At 36.2% G+C, this 21,919-nt stretch overlaps 1 protein-coding gene across 7 annotated transcripts in view; it reads left to right on the top strand.

Annotated features, from left to right (window-relative positions):
* Positions 1-21,919, top strand: part of NCOR1 (nuclear receptor corepressor 1) — a 74,446-nt gene that overhangs the window by 24,644 nt on the left and 27,883 nt on the right. For all 7 annotated transcript variants that reach the window (XM_074845403.1, XM_074845398.1, XM_074845404.1 and 4 more), the window contains 14 exons: positions 550-606; positions 1,040-1,092; positions 2,981-3,047; positions 4,044-4,216; positions 6,232-6,322; positions 6,866-7,044; positions 7,520-7,574; positions 8,379-8,480; positions 15,044-15,174; positions 15,687-15,904; positions 17,577-17,639; positions 18,235-18,374; positions 19,096-19,222; positions 20,625-21,180. In XM_074845403.1, the coding sequence (XP_074701504.1) occupies positions 550-606; positions 1,040-1,092; positions 2,981-3,047; positions 4,044-4,216; positions 6,232-6,322; positions 6,866-7,044; positions 7,520-7,574; positions 8,379-8,480; positions 15,044-15,174; positions 15,687-15,904; positions 17,577-17,639; positions 18,235-18,374; positions 19,096-19,222; positions 20,625-21,180 (2,012 nt within the window). The remainder of the gene's footprint in view (positions 1-549; positions 607-1,039; positions 1,093-2,980; positions 3,048-4,043; positions 4,217-6,231; positions 6,323-6,865; positions 7,045-7,519; positions 7,575-8,378; positions 8,481-15,043; positions 15,175-15,686; positions 15,905-17,576; positions 17,640-18,234; positions 18,375-19,095; positions 19,223-20,624; positions 21,181-21,919) is intronic.

Genomic DNA, 21,919 nt, shown 5'->3' with positions numbered 1-21,919 from the left:
ACAAAGGGCTTTGGAAGGTTGTAGAGGCTTGAAATGAATTTGTGAAAGCTGACAGTCTTATTTAGTGCTGCTTCCTTTAGGGCTGGAATTATTTTGGGGTCTTCACCTAGTGTGAGGGAGGAGGGCTTTTGGTGTACTTCTCTGTGTGTTTATGTACACATTGATTCACACTCTCAGACTTGACAATTGGATAAGTTTAGTCTCTTAATTCCATTTTTCAAAGCTAGCTATACTTTGTTTTACTGGACACCTTTCCTCTTCATAATAATTTGCTGTATTGTTTATTAAATGCATGTTCTTTTTGAACTACAGAGGTCAGTTTCTGCTTTTATGCTCTAACAGCTTCCAAACATGGAGATCAGAGTAGTAACTGCACAGTTCAAGTACAGGTTTCTTGATTCACTGAGGCAACATTGCAGAAGTAGGTTAAGAAGGATATAGTATGGTCAGACAGGGTTTTAGCAGCTAGCATAAGTGAGGGAGTTCAGATACACTTTTGACACTAACTTCAGATGATTTACTTAGACTATACAAAAAAAATCTTTGCAGAAAAAAGCAGAAGAAGCTCACAAGATTTTTGAAGGTCTTGGTCCAAAAGTTGAACTGGTAAGTTGTGGTTTTAGTTTTTTGTTGGTTGGATTTTTTTTTTTTTTGGTTCTATTTTCTCTGTTGCCAGTTGCTGTAATTCTGTTGTGGTAAACAGATGTAGTTCTATGTCTATGTATGAAAGAAGTGTGTGTTTAAGTGCACTGGTGAATTGGGGCTTGACCGCATAAATGCAATTTGAATCTGAGAGAACAGTCTGAAATATGTAAAAAATGAAATACTGTTATATACATAAGTAGTTATAATGATCTAATTTTAAGTAATGAAATGTATGCTTTGTGTTGAATATCTTCTAGTCCCCTAAGATTGCTGCATCTCAGATTGAGTGCACTGTTGACAGAATACTAAAATATTGTTAAATATATTGCAAATAGTTTTAGAATTACATGTGTTGAAAAATACTAAGCATACCTTTCTAATCCAAAAATTGTAGCCACTTTACAACCAACCATCAGACACAAAGGTCTACCATGAAAACATCAAAACGTAAGTGCTTTAATATCTTGTGCTTGTGCCATTTAAGGTATCTAGACTTAAACATTCACTTAAATTTTTCATTGCTTTGATTTCCAAATAGGACATGTGTACTTTAACCATAATTAAAAGCTTCCAGTCGATGTAACTTTCCAATTTCTATGTTGTAGAACACTGCTGCAAGACATGAGTTATATGTACTAAAGGTAGAAACCATAACTTTTCATCTTAACTTAAAGACAAAAACAAATCATAAAAACTTAAGTTCGTAACGCTTGTGTTTTTCAAAGTCTGAAATTCCAGATTTGACCTAGATATTTCTAGTCAGCTTTTCCTGAATGTAATGTTCAAAGAAGTGTTTCAAAAGTTACCACTGTCAATAAACCGTAGGAGGAGTCCTGATTTTTAATTTTTTTTTTTATATTATCTCTTTATTGACTTAAGTGTATACTCATTTTCTGTCATGGACTATGAGCGGAGTTATTGCGTGCTGCACTTACCTGTTATTCAGGGCAAACTGAATAATGAATAAACTGGTTGTCTTCTCCTGGAAGAAACATGAATTTTGAGGAAAATAATTTTTTTGTTTCTTTTTTAATATAGAGCCCGTTTCTCAAATTTGTATGAGCTATGGTTTTTTAGTTCTCTGAACCAAATACTGTTTATAAATTGAAATAAAGTTTTAATAGATACATTTTAAAATGTATTTAATTAAGCTTATTTGTACACAAACTTAAATGTCCATAAAAGAGACCTCTCCATGGTGGTTTTTTGTTGCATCTGATTACTTTGAATGTCTCAGTTCTGCAGAGATGATGGTGGACTCATTTTTCTACAGAAGGTCATTCATAATGTAGAAGAAAATCTTAGTTTTTACCTATCTATATCAAACTAATATTGATTTCACTCTCTAGCGATGTTATAAAATACAAAAATAATGATCACTCCATTGCAAAAAAAATCAGCTTATTTTGAAAATATGTATTGCTGCTAGACTTTGGTGAAAATAATTGCTGAATATTAACTGTCCCAAAAGTGCATATTTCTTGCAAGTCCTCTTTGAGGAAATCCCACTCTAGTGTAACTATGAAGACCAAGACTTTTTCATGACTTCTCTAGGATGGTTACTGGGAAGAAAATATTTACTGTCATATCTCACTTTGAAACTCAGATACTGGTGTTTTTGAGACAAACTTTACTGCTGTGGCATGATTATCCTGGCTCAAAGTTGTTGAAGAACATTACTCTCTTCATAAGAATTGTTTATTCATAACCAATTTCTGTACTACCAGTTTTTACAAAAGAAGAAATAAATTGTTGGTTTCGGGTATGAAGAAATGCATAGTGAGTTATGTGTATGTTACTAAGTGCTATAACTTTTACTACCATTTTATAATATTTTGTAAGTACTGAAAAAATCCTATAGATGGCTGTCCTTTAAAAACTTCTCTTAAAAAAAGTAATACTTGCTCCACTCCTTCAAATGTAGTTGTATAGCAGTTCCAAAATACTTATTTTTTGAGTAATATATTGTAAAACTCATAACTTTAGGGTTAAATTGCAAAGGTGGGTTTTTTTTTTTCCCAAAGCATAATATCTTAAGCCACATTTACTCATTTTATTGTCTCACTTGTGGCAAAGGAGAGCATCTACCTTGAAATTGGAAGCTTTTGTCTCTCAACTGCTTGTTCCAGCCATCTTCAAGAATCCTTCTCTTTGATGAAATACAGTATTAGTTAGATGATTGTTTCATTAGGAATTTTCCCTCTATTTTCTACCCCTGAAAGTATTTTTCATAATAATGACCTGCCATCTAGAATCCATATGGGCTTTGTTGAGTAGTTTTGAAGTGCTTGATTCATATGTAGTTCACTTTTTTTTTAATGGTTTTGTTTTGCAGAAACCAGGTGATGAGGAAAAAGCTAATACTATTCTTTAAAAGAAGAAATCATGCAAGAAAACAAAGGGTAATACTACCGTGTTTTTGTAAAAAGAGCACATGGTTGGTTTTCTGTCTGGATCCTTGACTTGCATTTCCAAATGTGTCGTGTAAATCCTATTGATTAGAAAAATAAGATTCTTAAGCTAAAGTTCTGTTGATTTATTGGAAATGAAACTGCAGGTTTTTAACTGGTTTGTTGATTATATGACTGAAAACCATTTAAAGTACAAAAAGGAAAAAGCTTTTTTTCTTTCCTTTTCTTAAAGAAGAGGTGCAATGAAAATCTTTAACTGTCATGCCTGGCCTATCTCTGAACTTCTTTTCTTGTATAGTAGCTATAGTATCTGAAAGAAAATGGGGCAGAACTCTGATTTTTGAAGTCTGACAGCATTTTTAATCAAATGTGTGTGTTGGATACCAGTACTAATTGACTTAATGCTTTCTTTTGCATGCTATTTTAGCAAGTGGCATACATAGTCAAAAGGCTTTTTTGGGTGATGCCTGAAAAATCATTTTTATTGTCAAGAATAGCAGAAGGTTGTACACCAAATTGGAAGATTCCACCATGGGAGTGTAATGAAGTATTTTTCTTCTTAGGATCCTAGGTTTTTTTTATGTAGGAGCAGCTCCCTACATATTGCCGAGATTGAGGACATACTGCAATTATTGCAGCACCATTCTGTTAATTAAAAATTTAAAATAAATAAAAATTAAACCAAGTCCACTAATTAAAAGCCTGGTACCAGAAGATGTGAGATTTCGGGAAGGCGGTAATAACAGTTAACAAATACCATTGCAATGTGTAAAGCAAAGAAATAGTGTGTAATATTAAAAATCCACATTTTTGTATGCACTTCCTCACGTTCTCTCTGCTGAAAATTGGGTATATGTCATCTTCAAAATGGAAGCCACTAGAGCAGGAAAAATATGTCTGTTCATTCCAGGTGCCTACCCGTGTTATGTGTAATGATCACTTAGTGTATTTTAGTTTAATTCAAAGTCTACTTTTGGAATTTAACAGGAACAGAAAATCTGTCAACGTTATGATCAGCTGATGGAGGCATGGGAGAAAAAGGTTGACAGGATAGAAAATAATCCACGCCGGAAAGCTAAGGAGAGCAAAACAAGAGAGTACTATGAAAAACAATTTCCAGAAATTCGGAAGCAAAGAGAACAGCAAGAACGATTCCAAAGGTATTACCATGGATTTGAAATATTCCTACAAAATATCTCTTAGGACTTTAGTTTTAAAATTATTTATAATAAAATTGGTTCGGCTTAATGGTTAAGTTTTATGTTCATCACTTTATTCCTTAAAAAAATATTAGTGTATCATACAGTATAAAGTAAAATGTTCTTTCATTTGTTCACTGTGTTTCATGGCACTGAGCTCAAGTTTCCCTTCACATCCTCAGGATCTTCATGACCGTCCTTCTTGTATATCCACTGTCCCTCCCTATCAGCTTTGTCAGCAGTGCTAGCCTCATCAGTTTGGTGTCCTCTTGGGCTGCTTTAGTGATGTCCAAATTGTTCCTTTCCTATCTCCCTCTTTAGATCTGCCCTCAAAACCCATATTTTCCAAAAGAAATACAGAAAAAAGGCTAATTAGCAAAGGCTGGTTGGGTTGTGGTTCTCGGTGACTATGTGAGTTAAGCTGCTCAAATGCACAGAGAGGTTTGTGGAGTTGGTCTTAAGATAATTGGAGCGTCAACTTCACGTGAGCCTGTTCATTTTGGACCTACACCCTAATGTATACTTAGTATTTTTCTGTCACTGGGTGTCTGTGTTACTCCTATGTTTCATGTTCCCTATATTCATTAGCCTACACACTCAAAAATCATTTGACTTCTATAATTAACAATTTGAATGATCTTTTGTTTTACTTGCCTTGTAATTTTATTCCAGACGCTTTTGCTTTTTGAAGTATGCAAGCTATGACAATTAAGTCCCTATTATTTAATTTTAATCTATCAGACACTTGTTAAATGGAAACTGTGTACAGAGTCTTAAAAGGAATGAAGTGCAATTCATTTGAGAGTTCACTTTAACTATGGTACTGTAGGTAGTGCTTCAGATTAGAATTAGGTCAAGTTTGATTCAGTTGTGTTGAAACCTGTTTATCTAATGTTTTAAATCATTTTAATAAACCTTTGAGAGTTCAAGCCCCATAAAGATTTCATCTCATTATCTCTTCTAACCATCTGTCTAAATCACCTTACTTCATAAAACATAGGAAAAGCAGGTAGTTTGCAGTATATCATGAAGGTTGCAAGATCTGGCTTTGTGGAAAGAGGAGAATAAAGTAAACTGTTAGAATGGAAACAGCACTCATATCCATAAGAAGCTTTTGCTTTAAGAACATAATCACGTGTTTGTGATCGCAAACTACTTGAGAAAGGGCCATCTCTTTATGTTATATTAATGTTCTCTGATGTAATGGCATCTTTGTCTATATCTGTGCTTGTAATACTATTGCTGTGTAAATACTAAGGGGGTTTTTGCCAGATTTTGTGCAAATTGCTTAGTTCATTAAAATCTTTGAGCAAATGAAGATGCTTTGTCTCACTAATTATCAGTGATTTTTATCTCTGAAATGCTTTTTGACCCGCATGCTGTAATATATTATGATGTTCTGAAGTGTAAAGATCTCTAGCTGAGAAACTCTTCCAAATTACAGCTCTCCTCATCAGTTCAAAAGTTGAAAATTTTACTTTGTTGTAATGAGTCTCAGTGCTGTATTAGTAACTTGACCGAATTGATGAAAGGCAAATTTAGCGTGCTTTTTTCTTTTAAAAAATAAAAAACTACGTTGTCTTTCACAGTATGTCAGTTTTACTAATTAAGATGATGATTTTTGTGGCACTGATGAACATTTCTCATACTCAACAGAAGCATATTAATGTATCTCAAACACCTAGTTGCAATGGAATCCGTGGTAACAACACTCCTTTTTTGATGTTGACTCAAGCATGCCCTCGTTGCTGAGCTTTGCAAATCCACCTGTAAAACTGAGCAGTTGTTTGAAATTGCAATACATGAACAGAGTTTGTATTCTGAGACTGCTTAAGAAAGAACAGTCCTAAACTGATTTGGGAGACTGGTAACGGTATTTCAAGGAGTTTTGAAGGTTGTAATTGTTGTGTACAAAATCTGAAAATACAGCTATTTTCCACTCTATCCTTACTACTTCTGTTTTTCCCTCATTCTAGAGTTGGTCAAAGAGGGGCTGGACTTTCAGCAACTATTGCTAGAAGTGAACATGAGATTTCTGAAATCATTGATGGACTTTCTGAGCAGGAGGTGAGGCTATTGTCTGTACTTGGCTATAGAAGCACAGCAAGTGACTCAATATCCTTTTATTGGCCGTGAAAGGTCTCGTTCAGAGGGTTTGTTTTTTTGATAAGAGAAACCTTTTTGGGCTGCTTTGAAAGAATCTGTGTGAAGTTTAGTTTGAAACAGGTCTTACAAATACTTTTCTTTTAAGGGTTATGCTTCTAATTGTATCTGTCCTAGATTTTTCTCATGTGTCTGTGTTCATTGCAGGCTTGCTACAACCTAGTTTTTTTACATCTCTAACAAACATGGAAACTCTTCCTTTCTAAAACCCTGCACCATTTTAGTTTTTCATTGTTTGCAACACTATTTCCTTTAGCTGACTGTGTAAATGTTCATTGGGATAGTGGCAACTTCTGGAAGAGTTAAGAAGTAGAGAAAAAAGTAGTTTCAAACTAACTGTGAATGTATACTGTGGTGGAGCTTTAAAGAGTTGTGCCATTCAAGAACTGTAAACATTAGTAGCAACTTTTTGTATTCTTTACTTTTTCTTTTATTCTTTGCCTTTAGAATAATGAAAAACAAATGCGTCAGCTCTCTGTCATTCCTCCCATGATGTTTGATGCAGAACAAAGACGAGTGAAGTTTATTAATATGAATGGTCTGATGGAGGATCCCATGAAAGTTTATAAAGACAGACAGTTCATGAATGTCTGGACCGACCATGAGAAAGAGATTTTTAAGGAAAAGTAATGGGCTTTCTTATCTTTTATTTTTATTACATTGCAAATGACAGTTAAATACCTAACCCCACAGTAAACATCAGTTAAATTGGGAATGCTGAGGCTTTTGTACAATAATATTTGATGATGTTCTTAGTTGGATGAGTGAAACATTGTAAAAGTTTAAGACTTCTCCACTTATTTTCCAACTGAGTAGACTCACATGCATTTAGTCCTTAGATAAGAACTTCTCTCAAATGTACTTTAGTTCTGTGATAAGGTTAAAATGAGCAGAGTAGGTATATGATCTCATTATAACAGCTAATAGCTAATTTTAAATGCTTAGTTCTAAATTTGCACAATTTGAAAACTGGGCTTTTTAGACTAATTTCAGTTGTGTAAATCAAAGGCTTGCTGATGGAACAGATTGTTTGGAAGACTGCTTTGCTTATTTGATCATGAATTATGTTGTTAAACTTAAATAATTTCTGATTTATAAAAGGTTTGTCCAACATCCCAAGAACTTTGGTCTAATTGCTTCCTACCTGGAACGAAAGGTAAGACCCTTTTTAATATAAGTAGAGCCTAGGGTGGGATCCCTAACTTTCCGAATGTAAGTCATTTATCCCAGCATCGTTTTTTCTCTTCCTGGAAAAAATGTTAAGTTCAAAAAAAGTTACTGCTTTGACAGGATTTTATAATACTTGATCAGTAACACAATCAGTGCATGCAAACACCTAACGGAAGTTAGTGAAATGACACCACTGACAGCAATAAAAGAAAATGACACTTCATTTAGTTTTGATCTTATTTTCTTTTTGAAGCAGGTAAGCTTCTTTAACTATCTCACTGCTTAGATAAGGACATAATTGGCTCTGCTGAGCCACTGTGCTAATTCTAAGAAATCTTGCCACCATCTTTCGAGTCAGTGGGATCCTGCGGCTGACTGTATTAGTCTTTAGAACTAGTTTTAGTCTTTAGAACTGATTTTGTAGAACTGATGTAAGAAGTAATGGAGAACTAGGATTTGTTAAGACTTACAACAGAATCTTGAATCCATATGGCTGTTATAATAAATAGAAGCTTTCAGACTTGCAAATGGTCTAGTATAGATGAAATCATGGAGGCTGAAGTAGCTGAGGGATATTATGAGACATGAGACTTGCGTTTAACACTATAATTTTATGCATAGTTATGTTGTTATATTTGTGTGTGAATTCACCTCCCTGCTGAGCAAACAAATCTAATAGAGTTTTATTTTAGTCTAGGGGTTGAATAGTTTAAGTGTTGATAGAAATTAAATAGTAAAAATGTATTTTTTTATAGGGGTAAAACCTAATTTTTTTGCTTTTTCACTTTAGAATGTTCCCGACTGTGTATTATATTATTATTTGACCAAGAAAAATGAAAATTATAAAGCCCTTGTGCGAAGGAATTACGGTAAACGCAGAGGAAGAAACCAGGTATCTTAAATTTATTAATCACTCGGATATTGTTATTTTATTGTTTCATATTTACAACTGTCTTATTATCTGATATAGCAAGTATATGCGGGAAGGGGGGAATAATTTTCCTTTACTGCATTTTTGCCCTTTTAAAATTTAAGTAATCCTGACCTCAAGTGTGGTTTTGGTTAGACTGTTTTTAATTCTGTGGAATATCGTCTTCCTTTGCACATATGTGACTTTTTTTTAATATGACAGTTCATTTTATTTGAGGACCCTGCCATAGACATTGAAGTTGAATCCATCGTTAAATCCTATGTTGGAGCCAACAGAAATTAGGTTTAGCATGAGACTTGAAGTGGAAAATTTATAATCACTTCATAATGTCAATGTTTGTCAAAAAGCAGAAATTAATAGTGATCTTTGTTTGGTGGTCAGGCTCAAAGTCAAGCTGGAACTTCATAGCAAGAAGAAAGAGACCAATTTAGTGCATGCAAATAAAAAATTCTGCTGATTCAGGAAGTATTCTTTTGGAAGTTTTGGAAATCTTTGGAGGGAAAAAGAACAGCATACTATGTACAAAAAGCATACAAATATGTTTGCTAGGCTACTGGGGTTAGCGTGGATATTGGAAAACAAAACAACAAAAAATTAAGAAACTTCGGACTGTTTTTTTTGTTTTTTTTTTTTTAAAGAAAGCAGGAGGGAGTGCTGTGTATTCACTGAACTTGTTCCCTGCTTTTTCCGTTCTGATTTCCCCTTTCATCTGTCAGGTATTTAGGAAGTACTGAAAATAGAATGAAAGATATGTCAGTGATGAGACTAGGAAAGAAGGTCATATATGAAATAAAGTACATGAACAGAGTACTAGATGTAACAACAAAGCCTGCAGGTATTTTGAGTTTGTGTCCTTAAAATGAATTTAACAGCTGGAAACCGGTATAGATATGATGTGCTGAAGAATACCCAGTGCTTTGTTGGAACTGAAGTTTGGTGGGGGTAGGAGGGGAGGGTCCTCTCAAATTCAGGGTTTTAGAAATCCGCAGACCTTAAAATCTGAAGGCTTGTGGGCTACTGGATTTAGTCATATTGCAGCAGCGATACTAAAGAGAAAATTGTTGAGCCTTTGAGGTATTGTGACTGTACAAATCTGTACTGAACTGCAAAACAGCAAATTAAGTAAATATTACACTTCAGGATCTGTGAATTCTCTTTTCAAATGATGTGAGCTTTCTGAGAGTCCAGTTAAATGTATTTTTTATATAAAAGAAAATTGCTGCAAACAGCTTCAGCTGATAAGTCGATCCTATTCGCTAGAAACAGTCACCGTGTTGTGGTTCTATGGTGCTGTTGTACTTAAACCTTTTACATTATGGTCTGGTGTTCCAAGAGAAGAGATCATATCACAGAAGACTTACTTGTCTGTACCGCACAAATTACTGATTGCTTTGGGGTAAGGTCATTTTCATTATGTACAGGATTTAGTTAGAGCTTCTACTCTGGCCACTTGTGAACTGCCATGATGGGAGAAAATAATGGAAATAACCTGCATTTTGCCAGAACTTCTGTTATACTTTCTAAGTCTAATAATGCTTTTTAATAGAAAAAGTGTATTGTTGTGTGACTAGTGATGGTGAAAGATTCCCATTCAGGTATGGATGTATGGCAAATACAAAGAAGATGGAAATAAAAGAGGTTGTCCAAAAAGTAGACAATCACCGTGGACACTAAACGCAGATAATGCTGCTGTTTTAAGTGTCTCAGTTTCATATTCTATTATAAAATGAGATTGATCTGATCATAGCAAGTATACACATGTTGAGCACTATCTTTGCCATATGCTGTTCTTCTGCAGCTGTTCTAAGAGTGAGGAGACAGAACTGGCTCAAGCTGTAGTGCAATGTAACTGTAAATTTGGGGATGTTCAGAAGATCATAACTGTGTATTTAAATGTCTTTCAACATTGTTAAACTTTAGAATATTGAAACTGGTGGAATTTAAAATTTGGATGGATTTCTCAATCCATAAATTGTCTGCTTTCCTTGGATAATGCAAATAAACTAGAGAGGTTTTAATTACAGCCCTCTACACAAGGGCATAGATTTGTGAACTTAGCTCGCTATAAAAGGAAATGTAAGGTGCTCTGCCTGACTTTGTAACTGCTCCTCTGAATACTGATTTGTATGTGAATAACTAAATACGTGAGTTGGAACACTGAAGCTGCTCTCGTTGTTTGTTCAACTCAAATTACTTGCTGTTTGAATTTTAGTAGAGTTATAGATCTTAATTGCTAGTTGTTGATCCACATTAAATACTCCAGCAGATCACTAAACTTTGGGCAACTGTTAGAGTTAATGTGTGCTCTGGTAAGGATGCAGTGTCAGACTTTATAGATCTGAAGAATGTTGAGGTATTCTTGCAAACTTAAGGAAATACTCTAAATGGGACATTTTACCATTTCTGGAAGTTTGCATTCAGAAGTATTATAGTTAGCGTGTTTAGTAACACTGTAGTAAGGAATTACATGGTACCAAAAATCCTATTTGTATTTCTTAAATTTATTAATGATTAATTAGCAACATCTATTACAGCTAGTAAGAAAGAACTAGAGTATGTTGAACTGCCTTGCTTGCCAGAGCTTTTATCTTACAGTTGCAGAATGCAATTCATCCCCCTTCTCCCTCCTGCGCCTCAGCCTTGTTTGAAGCTGATATTTTTCAGCAACCTGAAACTTCCTTGCTGATTGGCAAACACAAGTCGTGTAAGATTTATGATGCGCTCTAAGATGTGCTTATGCCAATAACAGGTGCTTCAGCTTAAACTCTTAATAGTTCATATATTTTTGTAAATTAGAATGCAAGCAAGTGGAATATTGCAGTGGAGAAGATATTAATCATGGTAATGATGTTGAAATCCTTCAGAGAATGTAGTGAGTACAACTTGACTCAAGTTTCAGTGTGGGGGCTTTTACTTCAGAGAAGCTGAATGATAGATTAAGGCCTGTCAAGTTAAGAGATGTAGAGCTTATTAAGTTCTGATATATTTTTGTCCTCAAATAGGTCTAGAAAGCACTGTTTATAAAATGCTACCTAAACCATTCCAGAATGCTCACAGAGGTAACTAAACAAGTGCATCTTAAACCAACTGCGACTTTTCAAATGACAAGTTTTTAACATAATATTGGAAGAAGGCATGGCTATACAGTGCTTTCACATCAACTATCGAGAATTCCTTATATAACTCACTGAAAGGAGGTTCTCTCCGCCTCGAGTTTTTCTTTGAAATTTGGTAGCAAAGCAGTAGTCAGTAAGGGGTGTGTTTCTGTGGTCGAGCTGCCTGGTCAGCAGAAACGCCTGTCTGTGGATCAGGCCGGGTGCCTCTGCAGCAGGTGGTGCAGTCCAGTGATCTGACTAGACAGAAATTTGCTGTATGTCTGTGACGGCCAATCAAGCTGAGCTCGGTGGGGATTACCTCTGGTGACTCCGGTGAGATTAGAAGGTTGTATGTGAGATGGGCAACTCTGCTGTAGGCAGCTTAAGTGGCAGAATGACACAATTTCCTGGAATAAACACGTTGCTGGGTTAGGCAGCCTCTGCTAAAGAGCTGTGTGATGTCGGTGCTGGTGTGGTTTTTGTCCTTTTGAATCGTACCCTGAGTTAAAGCCCGTCCCCTTGTCTGGATAGTAAAAGTTTTAATCAACAGATGAATGTGCAGGTACGTCGCTGACCGAGGCTTCAACTGTTTTAAGGTTTGTGTTTAACCTGCACTTGACCTATTGATTATGCATGTTAAATAAATTCACTGTGAAATAGAGAACCCTGTTATGTACAGTGTGATGTTACGTTAGCCAGGCAAAAAGAACAGAGGATTTTCAGCAACTGTTTTGTAAATAGATTATATGTAAAATACAGATTTTAAAAAATTACTATTACTTTTTTCTTCTGAAAATGCAGTTTTTAACTCCTTGCTTCTGAGGCCAATCTATCTAGCACGATGGAAATAATTTATCTTAGTATGTCTTTGACATCTTGCTTGAAGGAAGTTTTTGCATAACCAAGTAATGCCAGCATCATAAATGCCAATAATTGCAGCAAGATGATAGTGGTTAGTGTTTGCGTTTTCTGCTTCAGTTCACATTATTAAAATGTCAAAAACAAGTCTTTCTTGTGACTATTTCCAGCCTCAGTTTTCTTAGTGAAACAGTGACACCTGCTGCTACACTTACAGGAAAGTTGGTTCCTCTGTGAAAAAGAAAAGCCTATTTTGAGGAATTTTTCAGTGGACTGTAAAATCTGAGTTAATGAAGTCCTACAACAGCAACCTTGTACTTCTCTCTTCTTGTCTTTCCATGAATTGCCAAGTGTATTTTGGGTATTTGTTTGAAAGGTAGCTTTATATAAATATTGCATGTATTTTGCTTTTTGAAGTTGACTTGCAGAGTAAGAAACAAGTCAGTTCTGCACACACCACATTTGAGTGGAGAGAATCTGGGTATTGCAGTTCTCAAAGGGTGACAACTGATGAGGTGGTTTGTTTAACCCATTCAAGCCCTTTCAGTGTGAGCTCCTGTGAATGGTTCCCTCTTTGTGGCCATATCTGACTCTCCACCCCCTCTTACCTTCCATAGTTTCATATAGAAAACATATATAAGGCAGAATTTAAACTGTAATTGTGCGTTTTAAATAAATTTACGTATTTTCAGAGAGAAGGAAGAGAGCTCTTTCTTCCTTCTCCCTCTCCTCTTGCCTTTAACTGGAGTCCTGTCCGCTATAACATCACCTGCAGCCTCAGGTGTTCTTTTCCCGTTCTTGTTGTACGGTACCTAGTACAGAGGGCTCTTAGACTTTTCTGTGGCACTCAGATCATCACCTTGGTACAGATATTATTGAGTGTGGATGGGCAATATGGATTAAGCTCCAGATGCTTGTTGCTGCCTTTTGAGGCCCATCAAGAGAATTAATTTGCTATTTGCTTCATGTAAGGGTTCTGGGAATTGGGGGAGTGGGTTACATGGTTTATTTAGTGGCAGCTTGGTATAATACTACTGCTTGGTATTTTAGCCTGGAGAGGAAGGAATTCGCAGGTGAGCTATGGACGTAAAAATGGAGCAGTGTTGGAAAGTGAGATGTTTTGGCCATGTGCAGAAACATCATTGTGGATGGCAAAAAGCAATATTTAGGATCCTAAATATATTTAGGGAGGATGACAATAGTGAAACTTAAGGAAATCTTTTCTGTAGCCACATTCTATAGATCTTTCCTAATACTGCCCCCCCCCCTTATGAGCAGTGTCATTTTTCTAATGCTTTCTTAAAACGTCACAGGATATTTGGCTTGTCTAACATTAGGCCACCTGTAAGAGTGAAGTCAGACAGGGAATACCAAGGCTTTTTATTTTGTGCGTGTGTGAAAGCAGTTGTAAGGGATCATGCTGGTAATTCTATGTGATCACAGTGTAATTACACGTGTAATTAATTACATGTGTAATTAATGTGATTACATGTGTAATTCTATGTGATCACACTAAGTAACAGCAATTCCTTCCATTAATTCCTGTTTGAAGCGGATTGTATCTGCTGGAAAGTTTAAGTCAAATTTATGTGCTTTCTAAAATGAGATACCCTTGCACATGGTAGTCATCTGGACTGCTTTGACAGATAAGGAGTGAGAGTCCCTTAACAGGAATGCGTAAATAGTATTTTGTGCTGTTTTCCTTAGGATGATAACAGGTAATGGTAATTACTTTGTCATTTGTCAGTGCTTAATGTGCTTGTAAAACTATCATCTTGATAAAGACTATAGTTTAAAAAAAAAATAATAATTCTAGGCTATAATTTTCCTTCTGTAAATTCACTGGAAATGTAAGTCTAAAATTCCTGACCTAATTTTTTGAACAATTACATTTCTTAATTACTAGCTACAGTTTTGAGAAGGTGATTTAAGAGTTGGCCATAATTTTCATGCTACAAGATCTGCTTCTAAGTTGTAAGCTATCATGTTTCACTATTTTAAAATGGACAATGTTAAAAATAAAATTTGAGAGTGTAACACCATCACTACAAAAGATGTTGGTCGGACCTCTCTAAGCATTTTTAAAACATAGGTGTCCATTTTTAGTGTGGCATACAACAGCATGTGTATCTGCTGACACGTGTATGGGTACATTATCACCTCTGTGCTCATGCTGTAAAAGAAGCCTGTACCTCTGTGGTTATATTTATAAGAAAAAATACCATATCTGAATGGGGCAGCTGACCAGAAGAAACATAAGAGAAAATAAATTGATAGGTACTGAGGATGGATGTACAGCTAATATATAGAAACTGCACATTCTGTGGCAAAGGGAACTTCTGAAGTCCGGGAGATAATGCCTGGAACATCACATCTGTTATGATTTCAGAGTGCAGATAGGTGTTACAGGTTTTGGCAGAGGTGTTTTATCTTGACCAGTGTGCAGTGACTGTAACTTGACATATCAAGTGGGAGGTAAGGCAACATCAGTGTTTGTGCTGCTCTGAATACAAGTTGCTGTACCTTTGTGTGATCAACTTCTTATAATATGTAAATCTTATTTTAATTCAGCAACAAATTGCTCGTCCTTCTCAAGAAGAAAAGGTAGAAGAAAAGGTAGAAGAGGAAAAAGCAGAAAAAGCAGAGAAGAAAGAGGAGGAAAAGAAAGATGAAGAGGAAAAGGACGAGAAGGAGGAATCTAAGTAAGTATATGTACTGAAAATGCATTAATTCACCCTACATTGAAGTTTTTTTCAAAGATCAGAACAGGATTCACGTTAGCCTGACAGCAAAATTTGGACTGAAAACTGTTCCTATTTAGGTTAGGATTTGTGCATTAAACAGCTTTTTTGGACACATGAATTTCTCTGTCTTGATGAACTAATCAGACTGGTGGAAAAAGCCATGGGATTATTTTTTTTGCACGTGTAATTGTTTTCATACCTTGTTGGTTTGGGTTTTTTTCATATGTTCTGTCACAGTGTTTGTATCTTCTTTGGAGCTGATAATATCGTGTATCTGTGTTATTCTCTAGCAACTCTATAAATTGTAGGCAGTAAGTGAATAGGCATCTTTAGAGTTTGTGGAGTTTTGTTTGTGGTGTGGTTTTTTGTTTGGTTTTGGTTTTTGTTTTTTTTTTTAACATTGATATTTGGGAATATCTGCCCATAATAGCTATCTGAATGTGACTGAATTATATTTTAACTACTCTCAGAGAGAACACCAAAGAAAAGGACAAAACTGAAGCTGCACCAGAGGAAACAGAGGAAAGGGAGCAGGCCACTCCTAGGGGCCGAAAAACTGCCAATAGTCAAGGTCGTCGTAAGGGCAGAATCACCAGATCAATGACAAATGAAGCTGCACAAGCAAGTGCTGCTGCAGCTGCAGCCACTGAAGAACCACCACCACCTCTTCCACCCCCACCAGAACCTTGTGAGTAGCATTTATAGGACACTCGGGGACCCATCTGGTCATGAGGCTCTTCACTGACATAAGGCTGTTTTCTGTGCATGCAGTGAACTTTTTTTTTTCTCTATTTAGTATTACATCTTTATTCTTAGGCCTGCTTATAATTTTGTGATTGCGTGGTACTGTTAAACTTCACAAGTGTAACTTCATGAATAGTATATGTGTAATCAGATGACTCTTTTAGAACCACGTGGGGAGAAAAAAGGCAGTTCAGCCTTTCTGTGATAACTATGTTTTCTTTTTTTGCAGTGTTAATGATGGATCTGTAGAGACCCAAATGCCTTTAACACAGATTGACTTACAGGCTGTAGCTCACAGAGGTTATTGTTAAATAAGTAGACGTGATATTTGAGTATTTAGAGGGTTTCATAATCTGAAATAGATCCTAGCAATTGTTTTTGTTGTTGTTTCTGTATTAGATGGCAAGAGACTTCTTTAAAATAAAACGCTACTTTCTTGGCACGTATGGTTAAAAAAGACTGCTATCTCTGACTGCATTTCTGAAAAGGCTGGCATAATTTGTGGTGGTGCAGAAATACTAGCAAACAGAATACCTTGTGGCTAGTAAATAATTATCCAGGATGGCAGGGCAGGTTGGTTTTTTTTTTCTTGCAGTACTCTGCTGTGGCAAAGTTTTTTGCACCTAGCTCTTCAACTGGGTAGTTACAGGCAGCTGCTATTCTAGAATTTGTAACAGCTCTTTTGTTGCTCAGATATGCTGCATATCCTAAAGAACAGAGTAAGTGGGCAAATTAGTTCTCATTTAACATCAGAGACTGTGATAGACATTCTTGCTCAGTTGACATAGTGGGTTTTTGTCAGCAGCTAGACTAAGGCAATAATGGGTTTTGCTTTTATTTTTTTAAAACCATTTTTGCAGGGTTGATTGGAAAATCCAAATAGTTTTTTAGTGGATCCAGATACTTCATAGTGGTGGTCCTTTTGTTGTTTGTTATTGGAAGTTGTTGAAGGGTCCATGTTGTGCGTAACGGCAGATTTTATGAAAAGCAAACGGAGCTGTTGCAGCTTAATGCCATTCAGAATTTAAACAGAATGATATCAAATCCAGAGAAGTGAGTGAAAAGTATTTTGTGCTGAATCATACTTAGTTTCCTGCTTGTTTTTACTTACTGTTTTTTTGTTTTCTTTTATTTTTCTCTGTTTGTCCAGTAGGAGACTCAGTGAATACAAGAATAGTAGACTTCTTGATACCCACTAGTCAATAAATAACCATGTCAGTCCTTTCCACAGCAGTCAGTGAAATAAGATGGAACTAGAATGTAGCATGTTGGATTGCTGCTTTTAGTAGTTGGTGGTAAATATTGACAGTTTAGATGTATTTATCACTAAAATTTTATTTAAGTTACTTTCAAGTCTTTCTTGGCAGATAATTAATCGTAGTTTTGTGGGCGGAACAGTTTTGAACAGTTTGCTCTGCTGAGATTGTGGTGGTTCCTTCTATATATCTAACTTGTTTTAATGGAGATTGACCACTTCCCACTGACAAGAGCAGCTTTCCTAAGTGACTTGAACAAGCGTTAATGTAAATAGATTAGTTGACTATGGGATGCATGATTGGTGCCATAACAGTGAATCCTGGTCTTTTCTCTGATTGGTGTCTTTGTTTCTTTTTCAGCTTCTGCAGAGCCTGTGGAGACATCCCGCTGGACAGAAGAAGAAATGGAAGTTGCTAAGAAAGGTAAATCCTGTAAAGCTTTTGACGTTCAAAATACTTTATGAAAACTTGTATTTACAAAATTACAATAATTTACAAAATCAGTTTTTTGAGACTCATGTTGACTTTTTTCATATGGGCTCCTTAGAACTGTTTGATGTTGTACTTGGTCCACAGAAGTCTGTGAAACAGATGTGAAGGTGTGTATGTTATGTAAAGTTTCAAAGTAATGTGTTTATAAGTTACAAGAATTCCTTTTGTATAAGACATTCTTTTCATAGAAAAGCTAATGTAGTTTATAACTTGTCTATTCATTTGCAGATGCTGTTACCTGTAAATTTTATGCATGAAATCAATATTTTATCCGGGGTGTTGCATATTAGCAACAGCAAAGAGTTAAATTTGAAGGTTTCATAAGCAGACATTCAGGTTGACACAGCTTTTTTTTTTTTTTTCCCCTGTAAATAGTTATCAAATACATTGTCATAGTGAGAGTTCTTTTAAGGACAGCGGTAATTCTGTATCTTACCTTCCTATAGGCATTGTTATTCCATTTATTTGGATTCAGATAGCTGAAGTATTTGTCATAGTAAATATTGGTTCTTCTATGTTTGAACAGGCCTAGTGGAACATGGACGAAACTGGGCAGCAATTGCCAAAATGGTTGGGACGAAAAGTGAAGCTCAGTGTAAGAACTTCTACTTCAACTATAAAAGGAGACACAATCTGGACAGCCTCCTCCAACAGCACAAACAGAAGGTAAGTGCAGTGGGCATTGAATATTTTGCAGTGGAAAACTTGGCATCTTTCTGAAGTCATTCATCATGCTTCACTAAGACTGTTTTGCAATCACCACTTGTTTCCTTTTCTACTTGTTTTTGTGTGGTGACATAAATCTGCTAGAAAAGGTGGCTGATGCTCACTGACCTGTGATACTAATCACTTCTTGCTTTAAAATGCAATAGAAAATTTTCTATCAGATAAAACTCTGAAGCCTGAGGAATTCTTTAGTGCTCTGAAAACCACGTTACTCATCAGTACACCAGCAACTATAGAAGTTCAGGTATCGCTACCATGAAACACATTAAGCACTAACCTTACCAAACAGAGCAAGAGAATTGGTAGAAACCAGGAACTGAAAGTTTTGAGGCATCTAAGTTAGAATCCTGAGTATTGGAATCCTCTAAACTGCAGTGTTATCCTCGTCTTTTCTTACTGAAGAGCATCAGTGTCTGTGTTTGCTGCACAGTGTGTCCCCCAAACATATCTTGAGACTGTGGTTTGTTCCTAAGCTTATTTTTGATCAGGAGCAGCACAAGCTGGCCTGAAGTCAAAATAGTGTGGCCTTGTGAATGAGTATTGTGCTAAATAGACATTCTCTGTCTTTCATTTCAACCTCAGATTGATAAATGAGAATGCATGTAAAAGGAAATAATCCTTGCAAATTTTCAGTACAATGTAAATGCCGTGTCTTTATCAGTCTTCACGAAGGCCCCGTGAGGAACGAGATGTATCACAGTGTGAGAGTGTAGCTTCAACTGTGTCAGCTCAGGAGGATGAAGATATTGAAGCATCTAATGAAGAAGAGAATCCAGAAGACAGTGAAGGTAACTTTTCTGGGAAGGAAACTTGTGTGTGCCCAGAAAGGGACCCATGTTTTGTGCCAATTATACACTCCAAACGCTGTGTTCCACTTCATAATGCAGTGCTCAAATACTGCTTCAGTTGGATTTTAGCAATTGGAACTCACTGGAGAGGAAAAAGCATTTTTAGTACTGGGGAACCTTAAGATGTTATTGCTCAGTATTTTTGAGATGCTTTGACTATGCTATCATCTAGAAAGTAAACAGGCAGCACCTGATCAAAAAATTTGTGCATGTTGAAACGAGTTAAATCAAAGATATGTAACCTTTGCTAGTCGATGTCTTAGTAAAGCTTCAGGCAGGCAAATTTAAGTTTTTTGTTTTGTTTAAAATTTGTTGGTTGCAACTGCTAATTATTATAAGTACTCAGTATCAGTCAGGCTTGGCCAGCCTTTTGTGGAGCTGTAAGCAATAGAATTCATAAACGATGAATGAGAGAATATGGCTAAGTGTTCGGGATTTTGGTTTTTAGTTGTTTGGTATTTTTTAAGCTGCAGTGTGTATAATTCAGCAAATTGACCATTTCTATAAGTCAAAATTAATTACTTGTTTTACAGATGGGTAGGTTAAAATTGGTGGATCCTTATTGCATCCATTTGTTTAACAAACTTTGTTAAAATATTGATGTGGTTCTGAGGAATGAAGATTCTTATCAGAAGATAAGACTTGAATATAACGTCTATGTTCTAGGTGTTGCTGTAGTTTTTCCATAAATGTTTTTATCTAAAAGCTATTTATAATATAATGAAGTTCATGAACTAGGCTAAAAAGAGGAGGAAAGTACTGCAAAAATCAATAGCCTTCTATAATTGGTATCCGGCTGTCAATGCTGTTTACACCTTTCACAGAGCAAAGAAGACATTTTCAAGAAAACAGTGGTGATTCACAAAGAAAGTAAACTAGAACTGTTAACTTACAGCAAGAATTGCAAGTCGGCATGTCTGTAAAATGTGACTGATTTTCATGTAAAATCAGCATTTTGCCACTTCTAGCAGCAATGCCTCTAAAACGTGTTAATTTGAATCATTAAAGCCGCGCCTTAGGTACTGTGAATGTTGACTCTAATCTTGTAATAAAGCCGCATCATATATGGAAGTATCGAGTCTCTGACATATGCACAAGAGTTTAGTTGGCTGTCTCTCGGCAAGATCAGAGCTAGCTAAGTAGTCTTATTTTTGTAATTTCAGTCTTCCTCCTTCACCTATATCTGCTGATTTGTTGGGTGCTCTCCTTTTGGGAGTCAGTTCTTCAGGGCAATTGTCTCGCTGTGCTTTGGGACAGCAGACATACTGGATTATTCTAAAGAAGCAGTTCATCGAAGCTTAACATTGAACAGTTATGCCAAAACTTTTTTTTTTCCCCACAGGTGCTGAAAATAGCTCTGATACAGAAAGTGCTCCATCTCCAACTCCAGCAGAACCTGCTAAACCAAGTGAAGAAACACCATCTGAGAGTGCTGCTTCGAAAGTAACCACTGAGGCAACAGCAGAACAAGAATCTACCATTAAACCTGCAGCCAGCACATCTCCCTCCTTAACTGCCCAAAGTGTATCAACAGCTGAAAGTCAGAACCCTGAGCCACAGGTTAAGGAAGAAATGAATAATGAGACAGAAGAGCCTATGGAGGTTGACAGTAGAAGCCATGCAGTTGAAGCTAAGCCTGTGATTACTCTTCCAGTGCATACCAAAGTAGAACCTGTAGAGACTGAAATGAGGCTACCAGAGAATATTCAAGTGAAAATAGAGAGTGATACCAAAGAGAGAGAGATGGAGAAACCCAAGGAAAAGTCAGAACCAGAGGAAATGGACTATAGTCTGTCACAACAAGTTAATACAGCAAGACAAGAATCCCATTCAGATAATGATTCGAGTGCCACCTGTAGTGCTGATGAGGAAGTTGATGGAGAACCTGACAGACAAGGGTGAGTTTAATTGTGTAGCATTGAAATATTGCCATCTTTAAGAAGTTGTTTAAAAAGTGGTTTTACTTCAGCAGTGATCCAAAAACTGTCATCAGTAGTGACATTTTTGTACGAGTTTCTAGTAGGGAAAGAACGTCTAAGGAGTCTTTGCTGGAAGTGCAACAGAGGGAAATGCTGGTTTAAAATTTTAATGAAAAGCCAAAAGAAGGGTCTTCTAAGGCAGGGTAAAGCAAAATTCTGTGGTGATAGACTGACTAGGTAGGTAGCAAACTAGTGCGACTACATGGAAAACTAGAGAATGAGGGAAATCAAGCTGTTTGGGATCTGTTCAGAGAATGGGAATTGTGTTAAATGATTATCTGGAAAGGCCAGCAGCTTACTGAAACAATGAAAATTTGCCAAAGCAAGAAAGGAGATGCCCCTGGCATGAGTTTCCTTAAGTAGCTCTGTGGTACTGCTGGTGGGGAGAGGAAGATCTTGCTGCTGCAGGATTTTCTGCTACACAGCTATTTAAAAATCAGTGACCAACTAAAAAAAATAAGTTAGTCATGGGGAATTTTGTAAATGCCTCCGTCTATTCACCAAGAAACTCAACAGTGGTTGTGTAGCTGGATCTGTACTGAAGTTCTTCGGTTTGGTTTGGTTTTGTTAGTTTGTTGCTTTTACACAATACTTAGGAACGAATCTACACATTCAGAAGCAGACTTGGAATATTTTTTATAGTGTGATTGGTTAGTGT

Source organism: Strix aluco, chromosome 19 (genome assembly GCF_031877795.1).
Source record: "Strix aluco isolate bStrAlu1 chromosome 19, bStrAlu1.hap1, whole genome shotgun sequence".
Lineage (NCBI taxonomy): Eukaryota > Metazoa > Chordata > Aves > Strigiformes > Strigidae > Strix > Strix aluco.
This window is presented reverse-complemented; position numbering and strand designations above follow the sequence as displayed.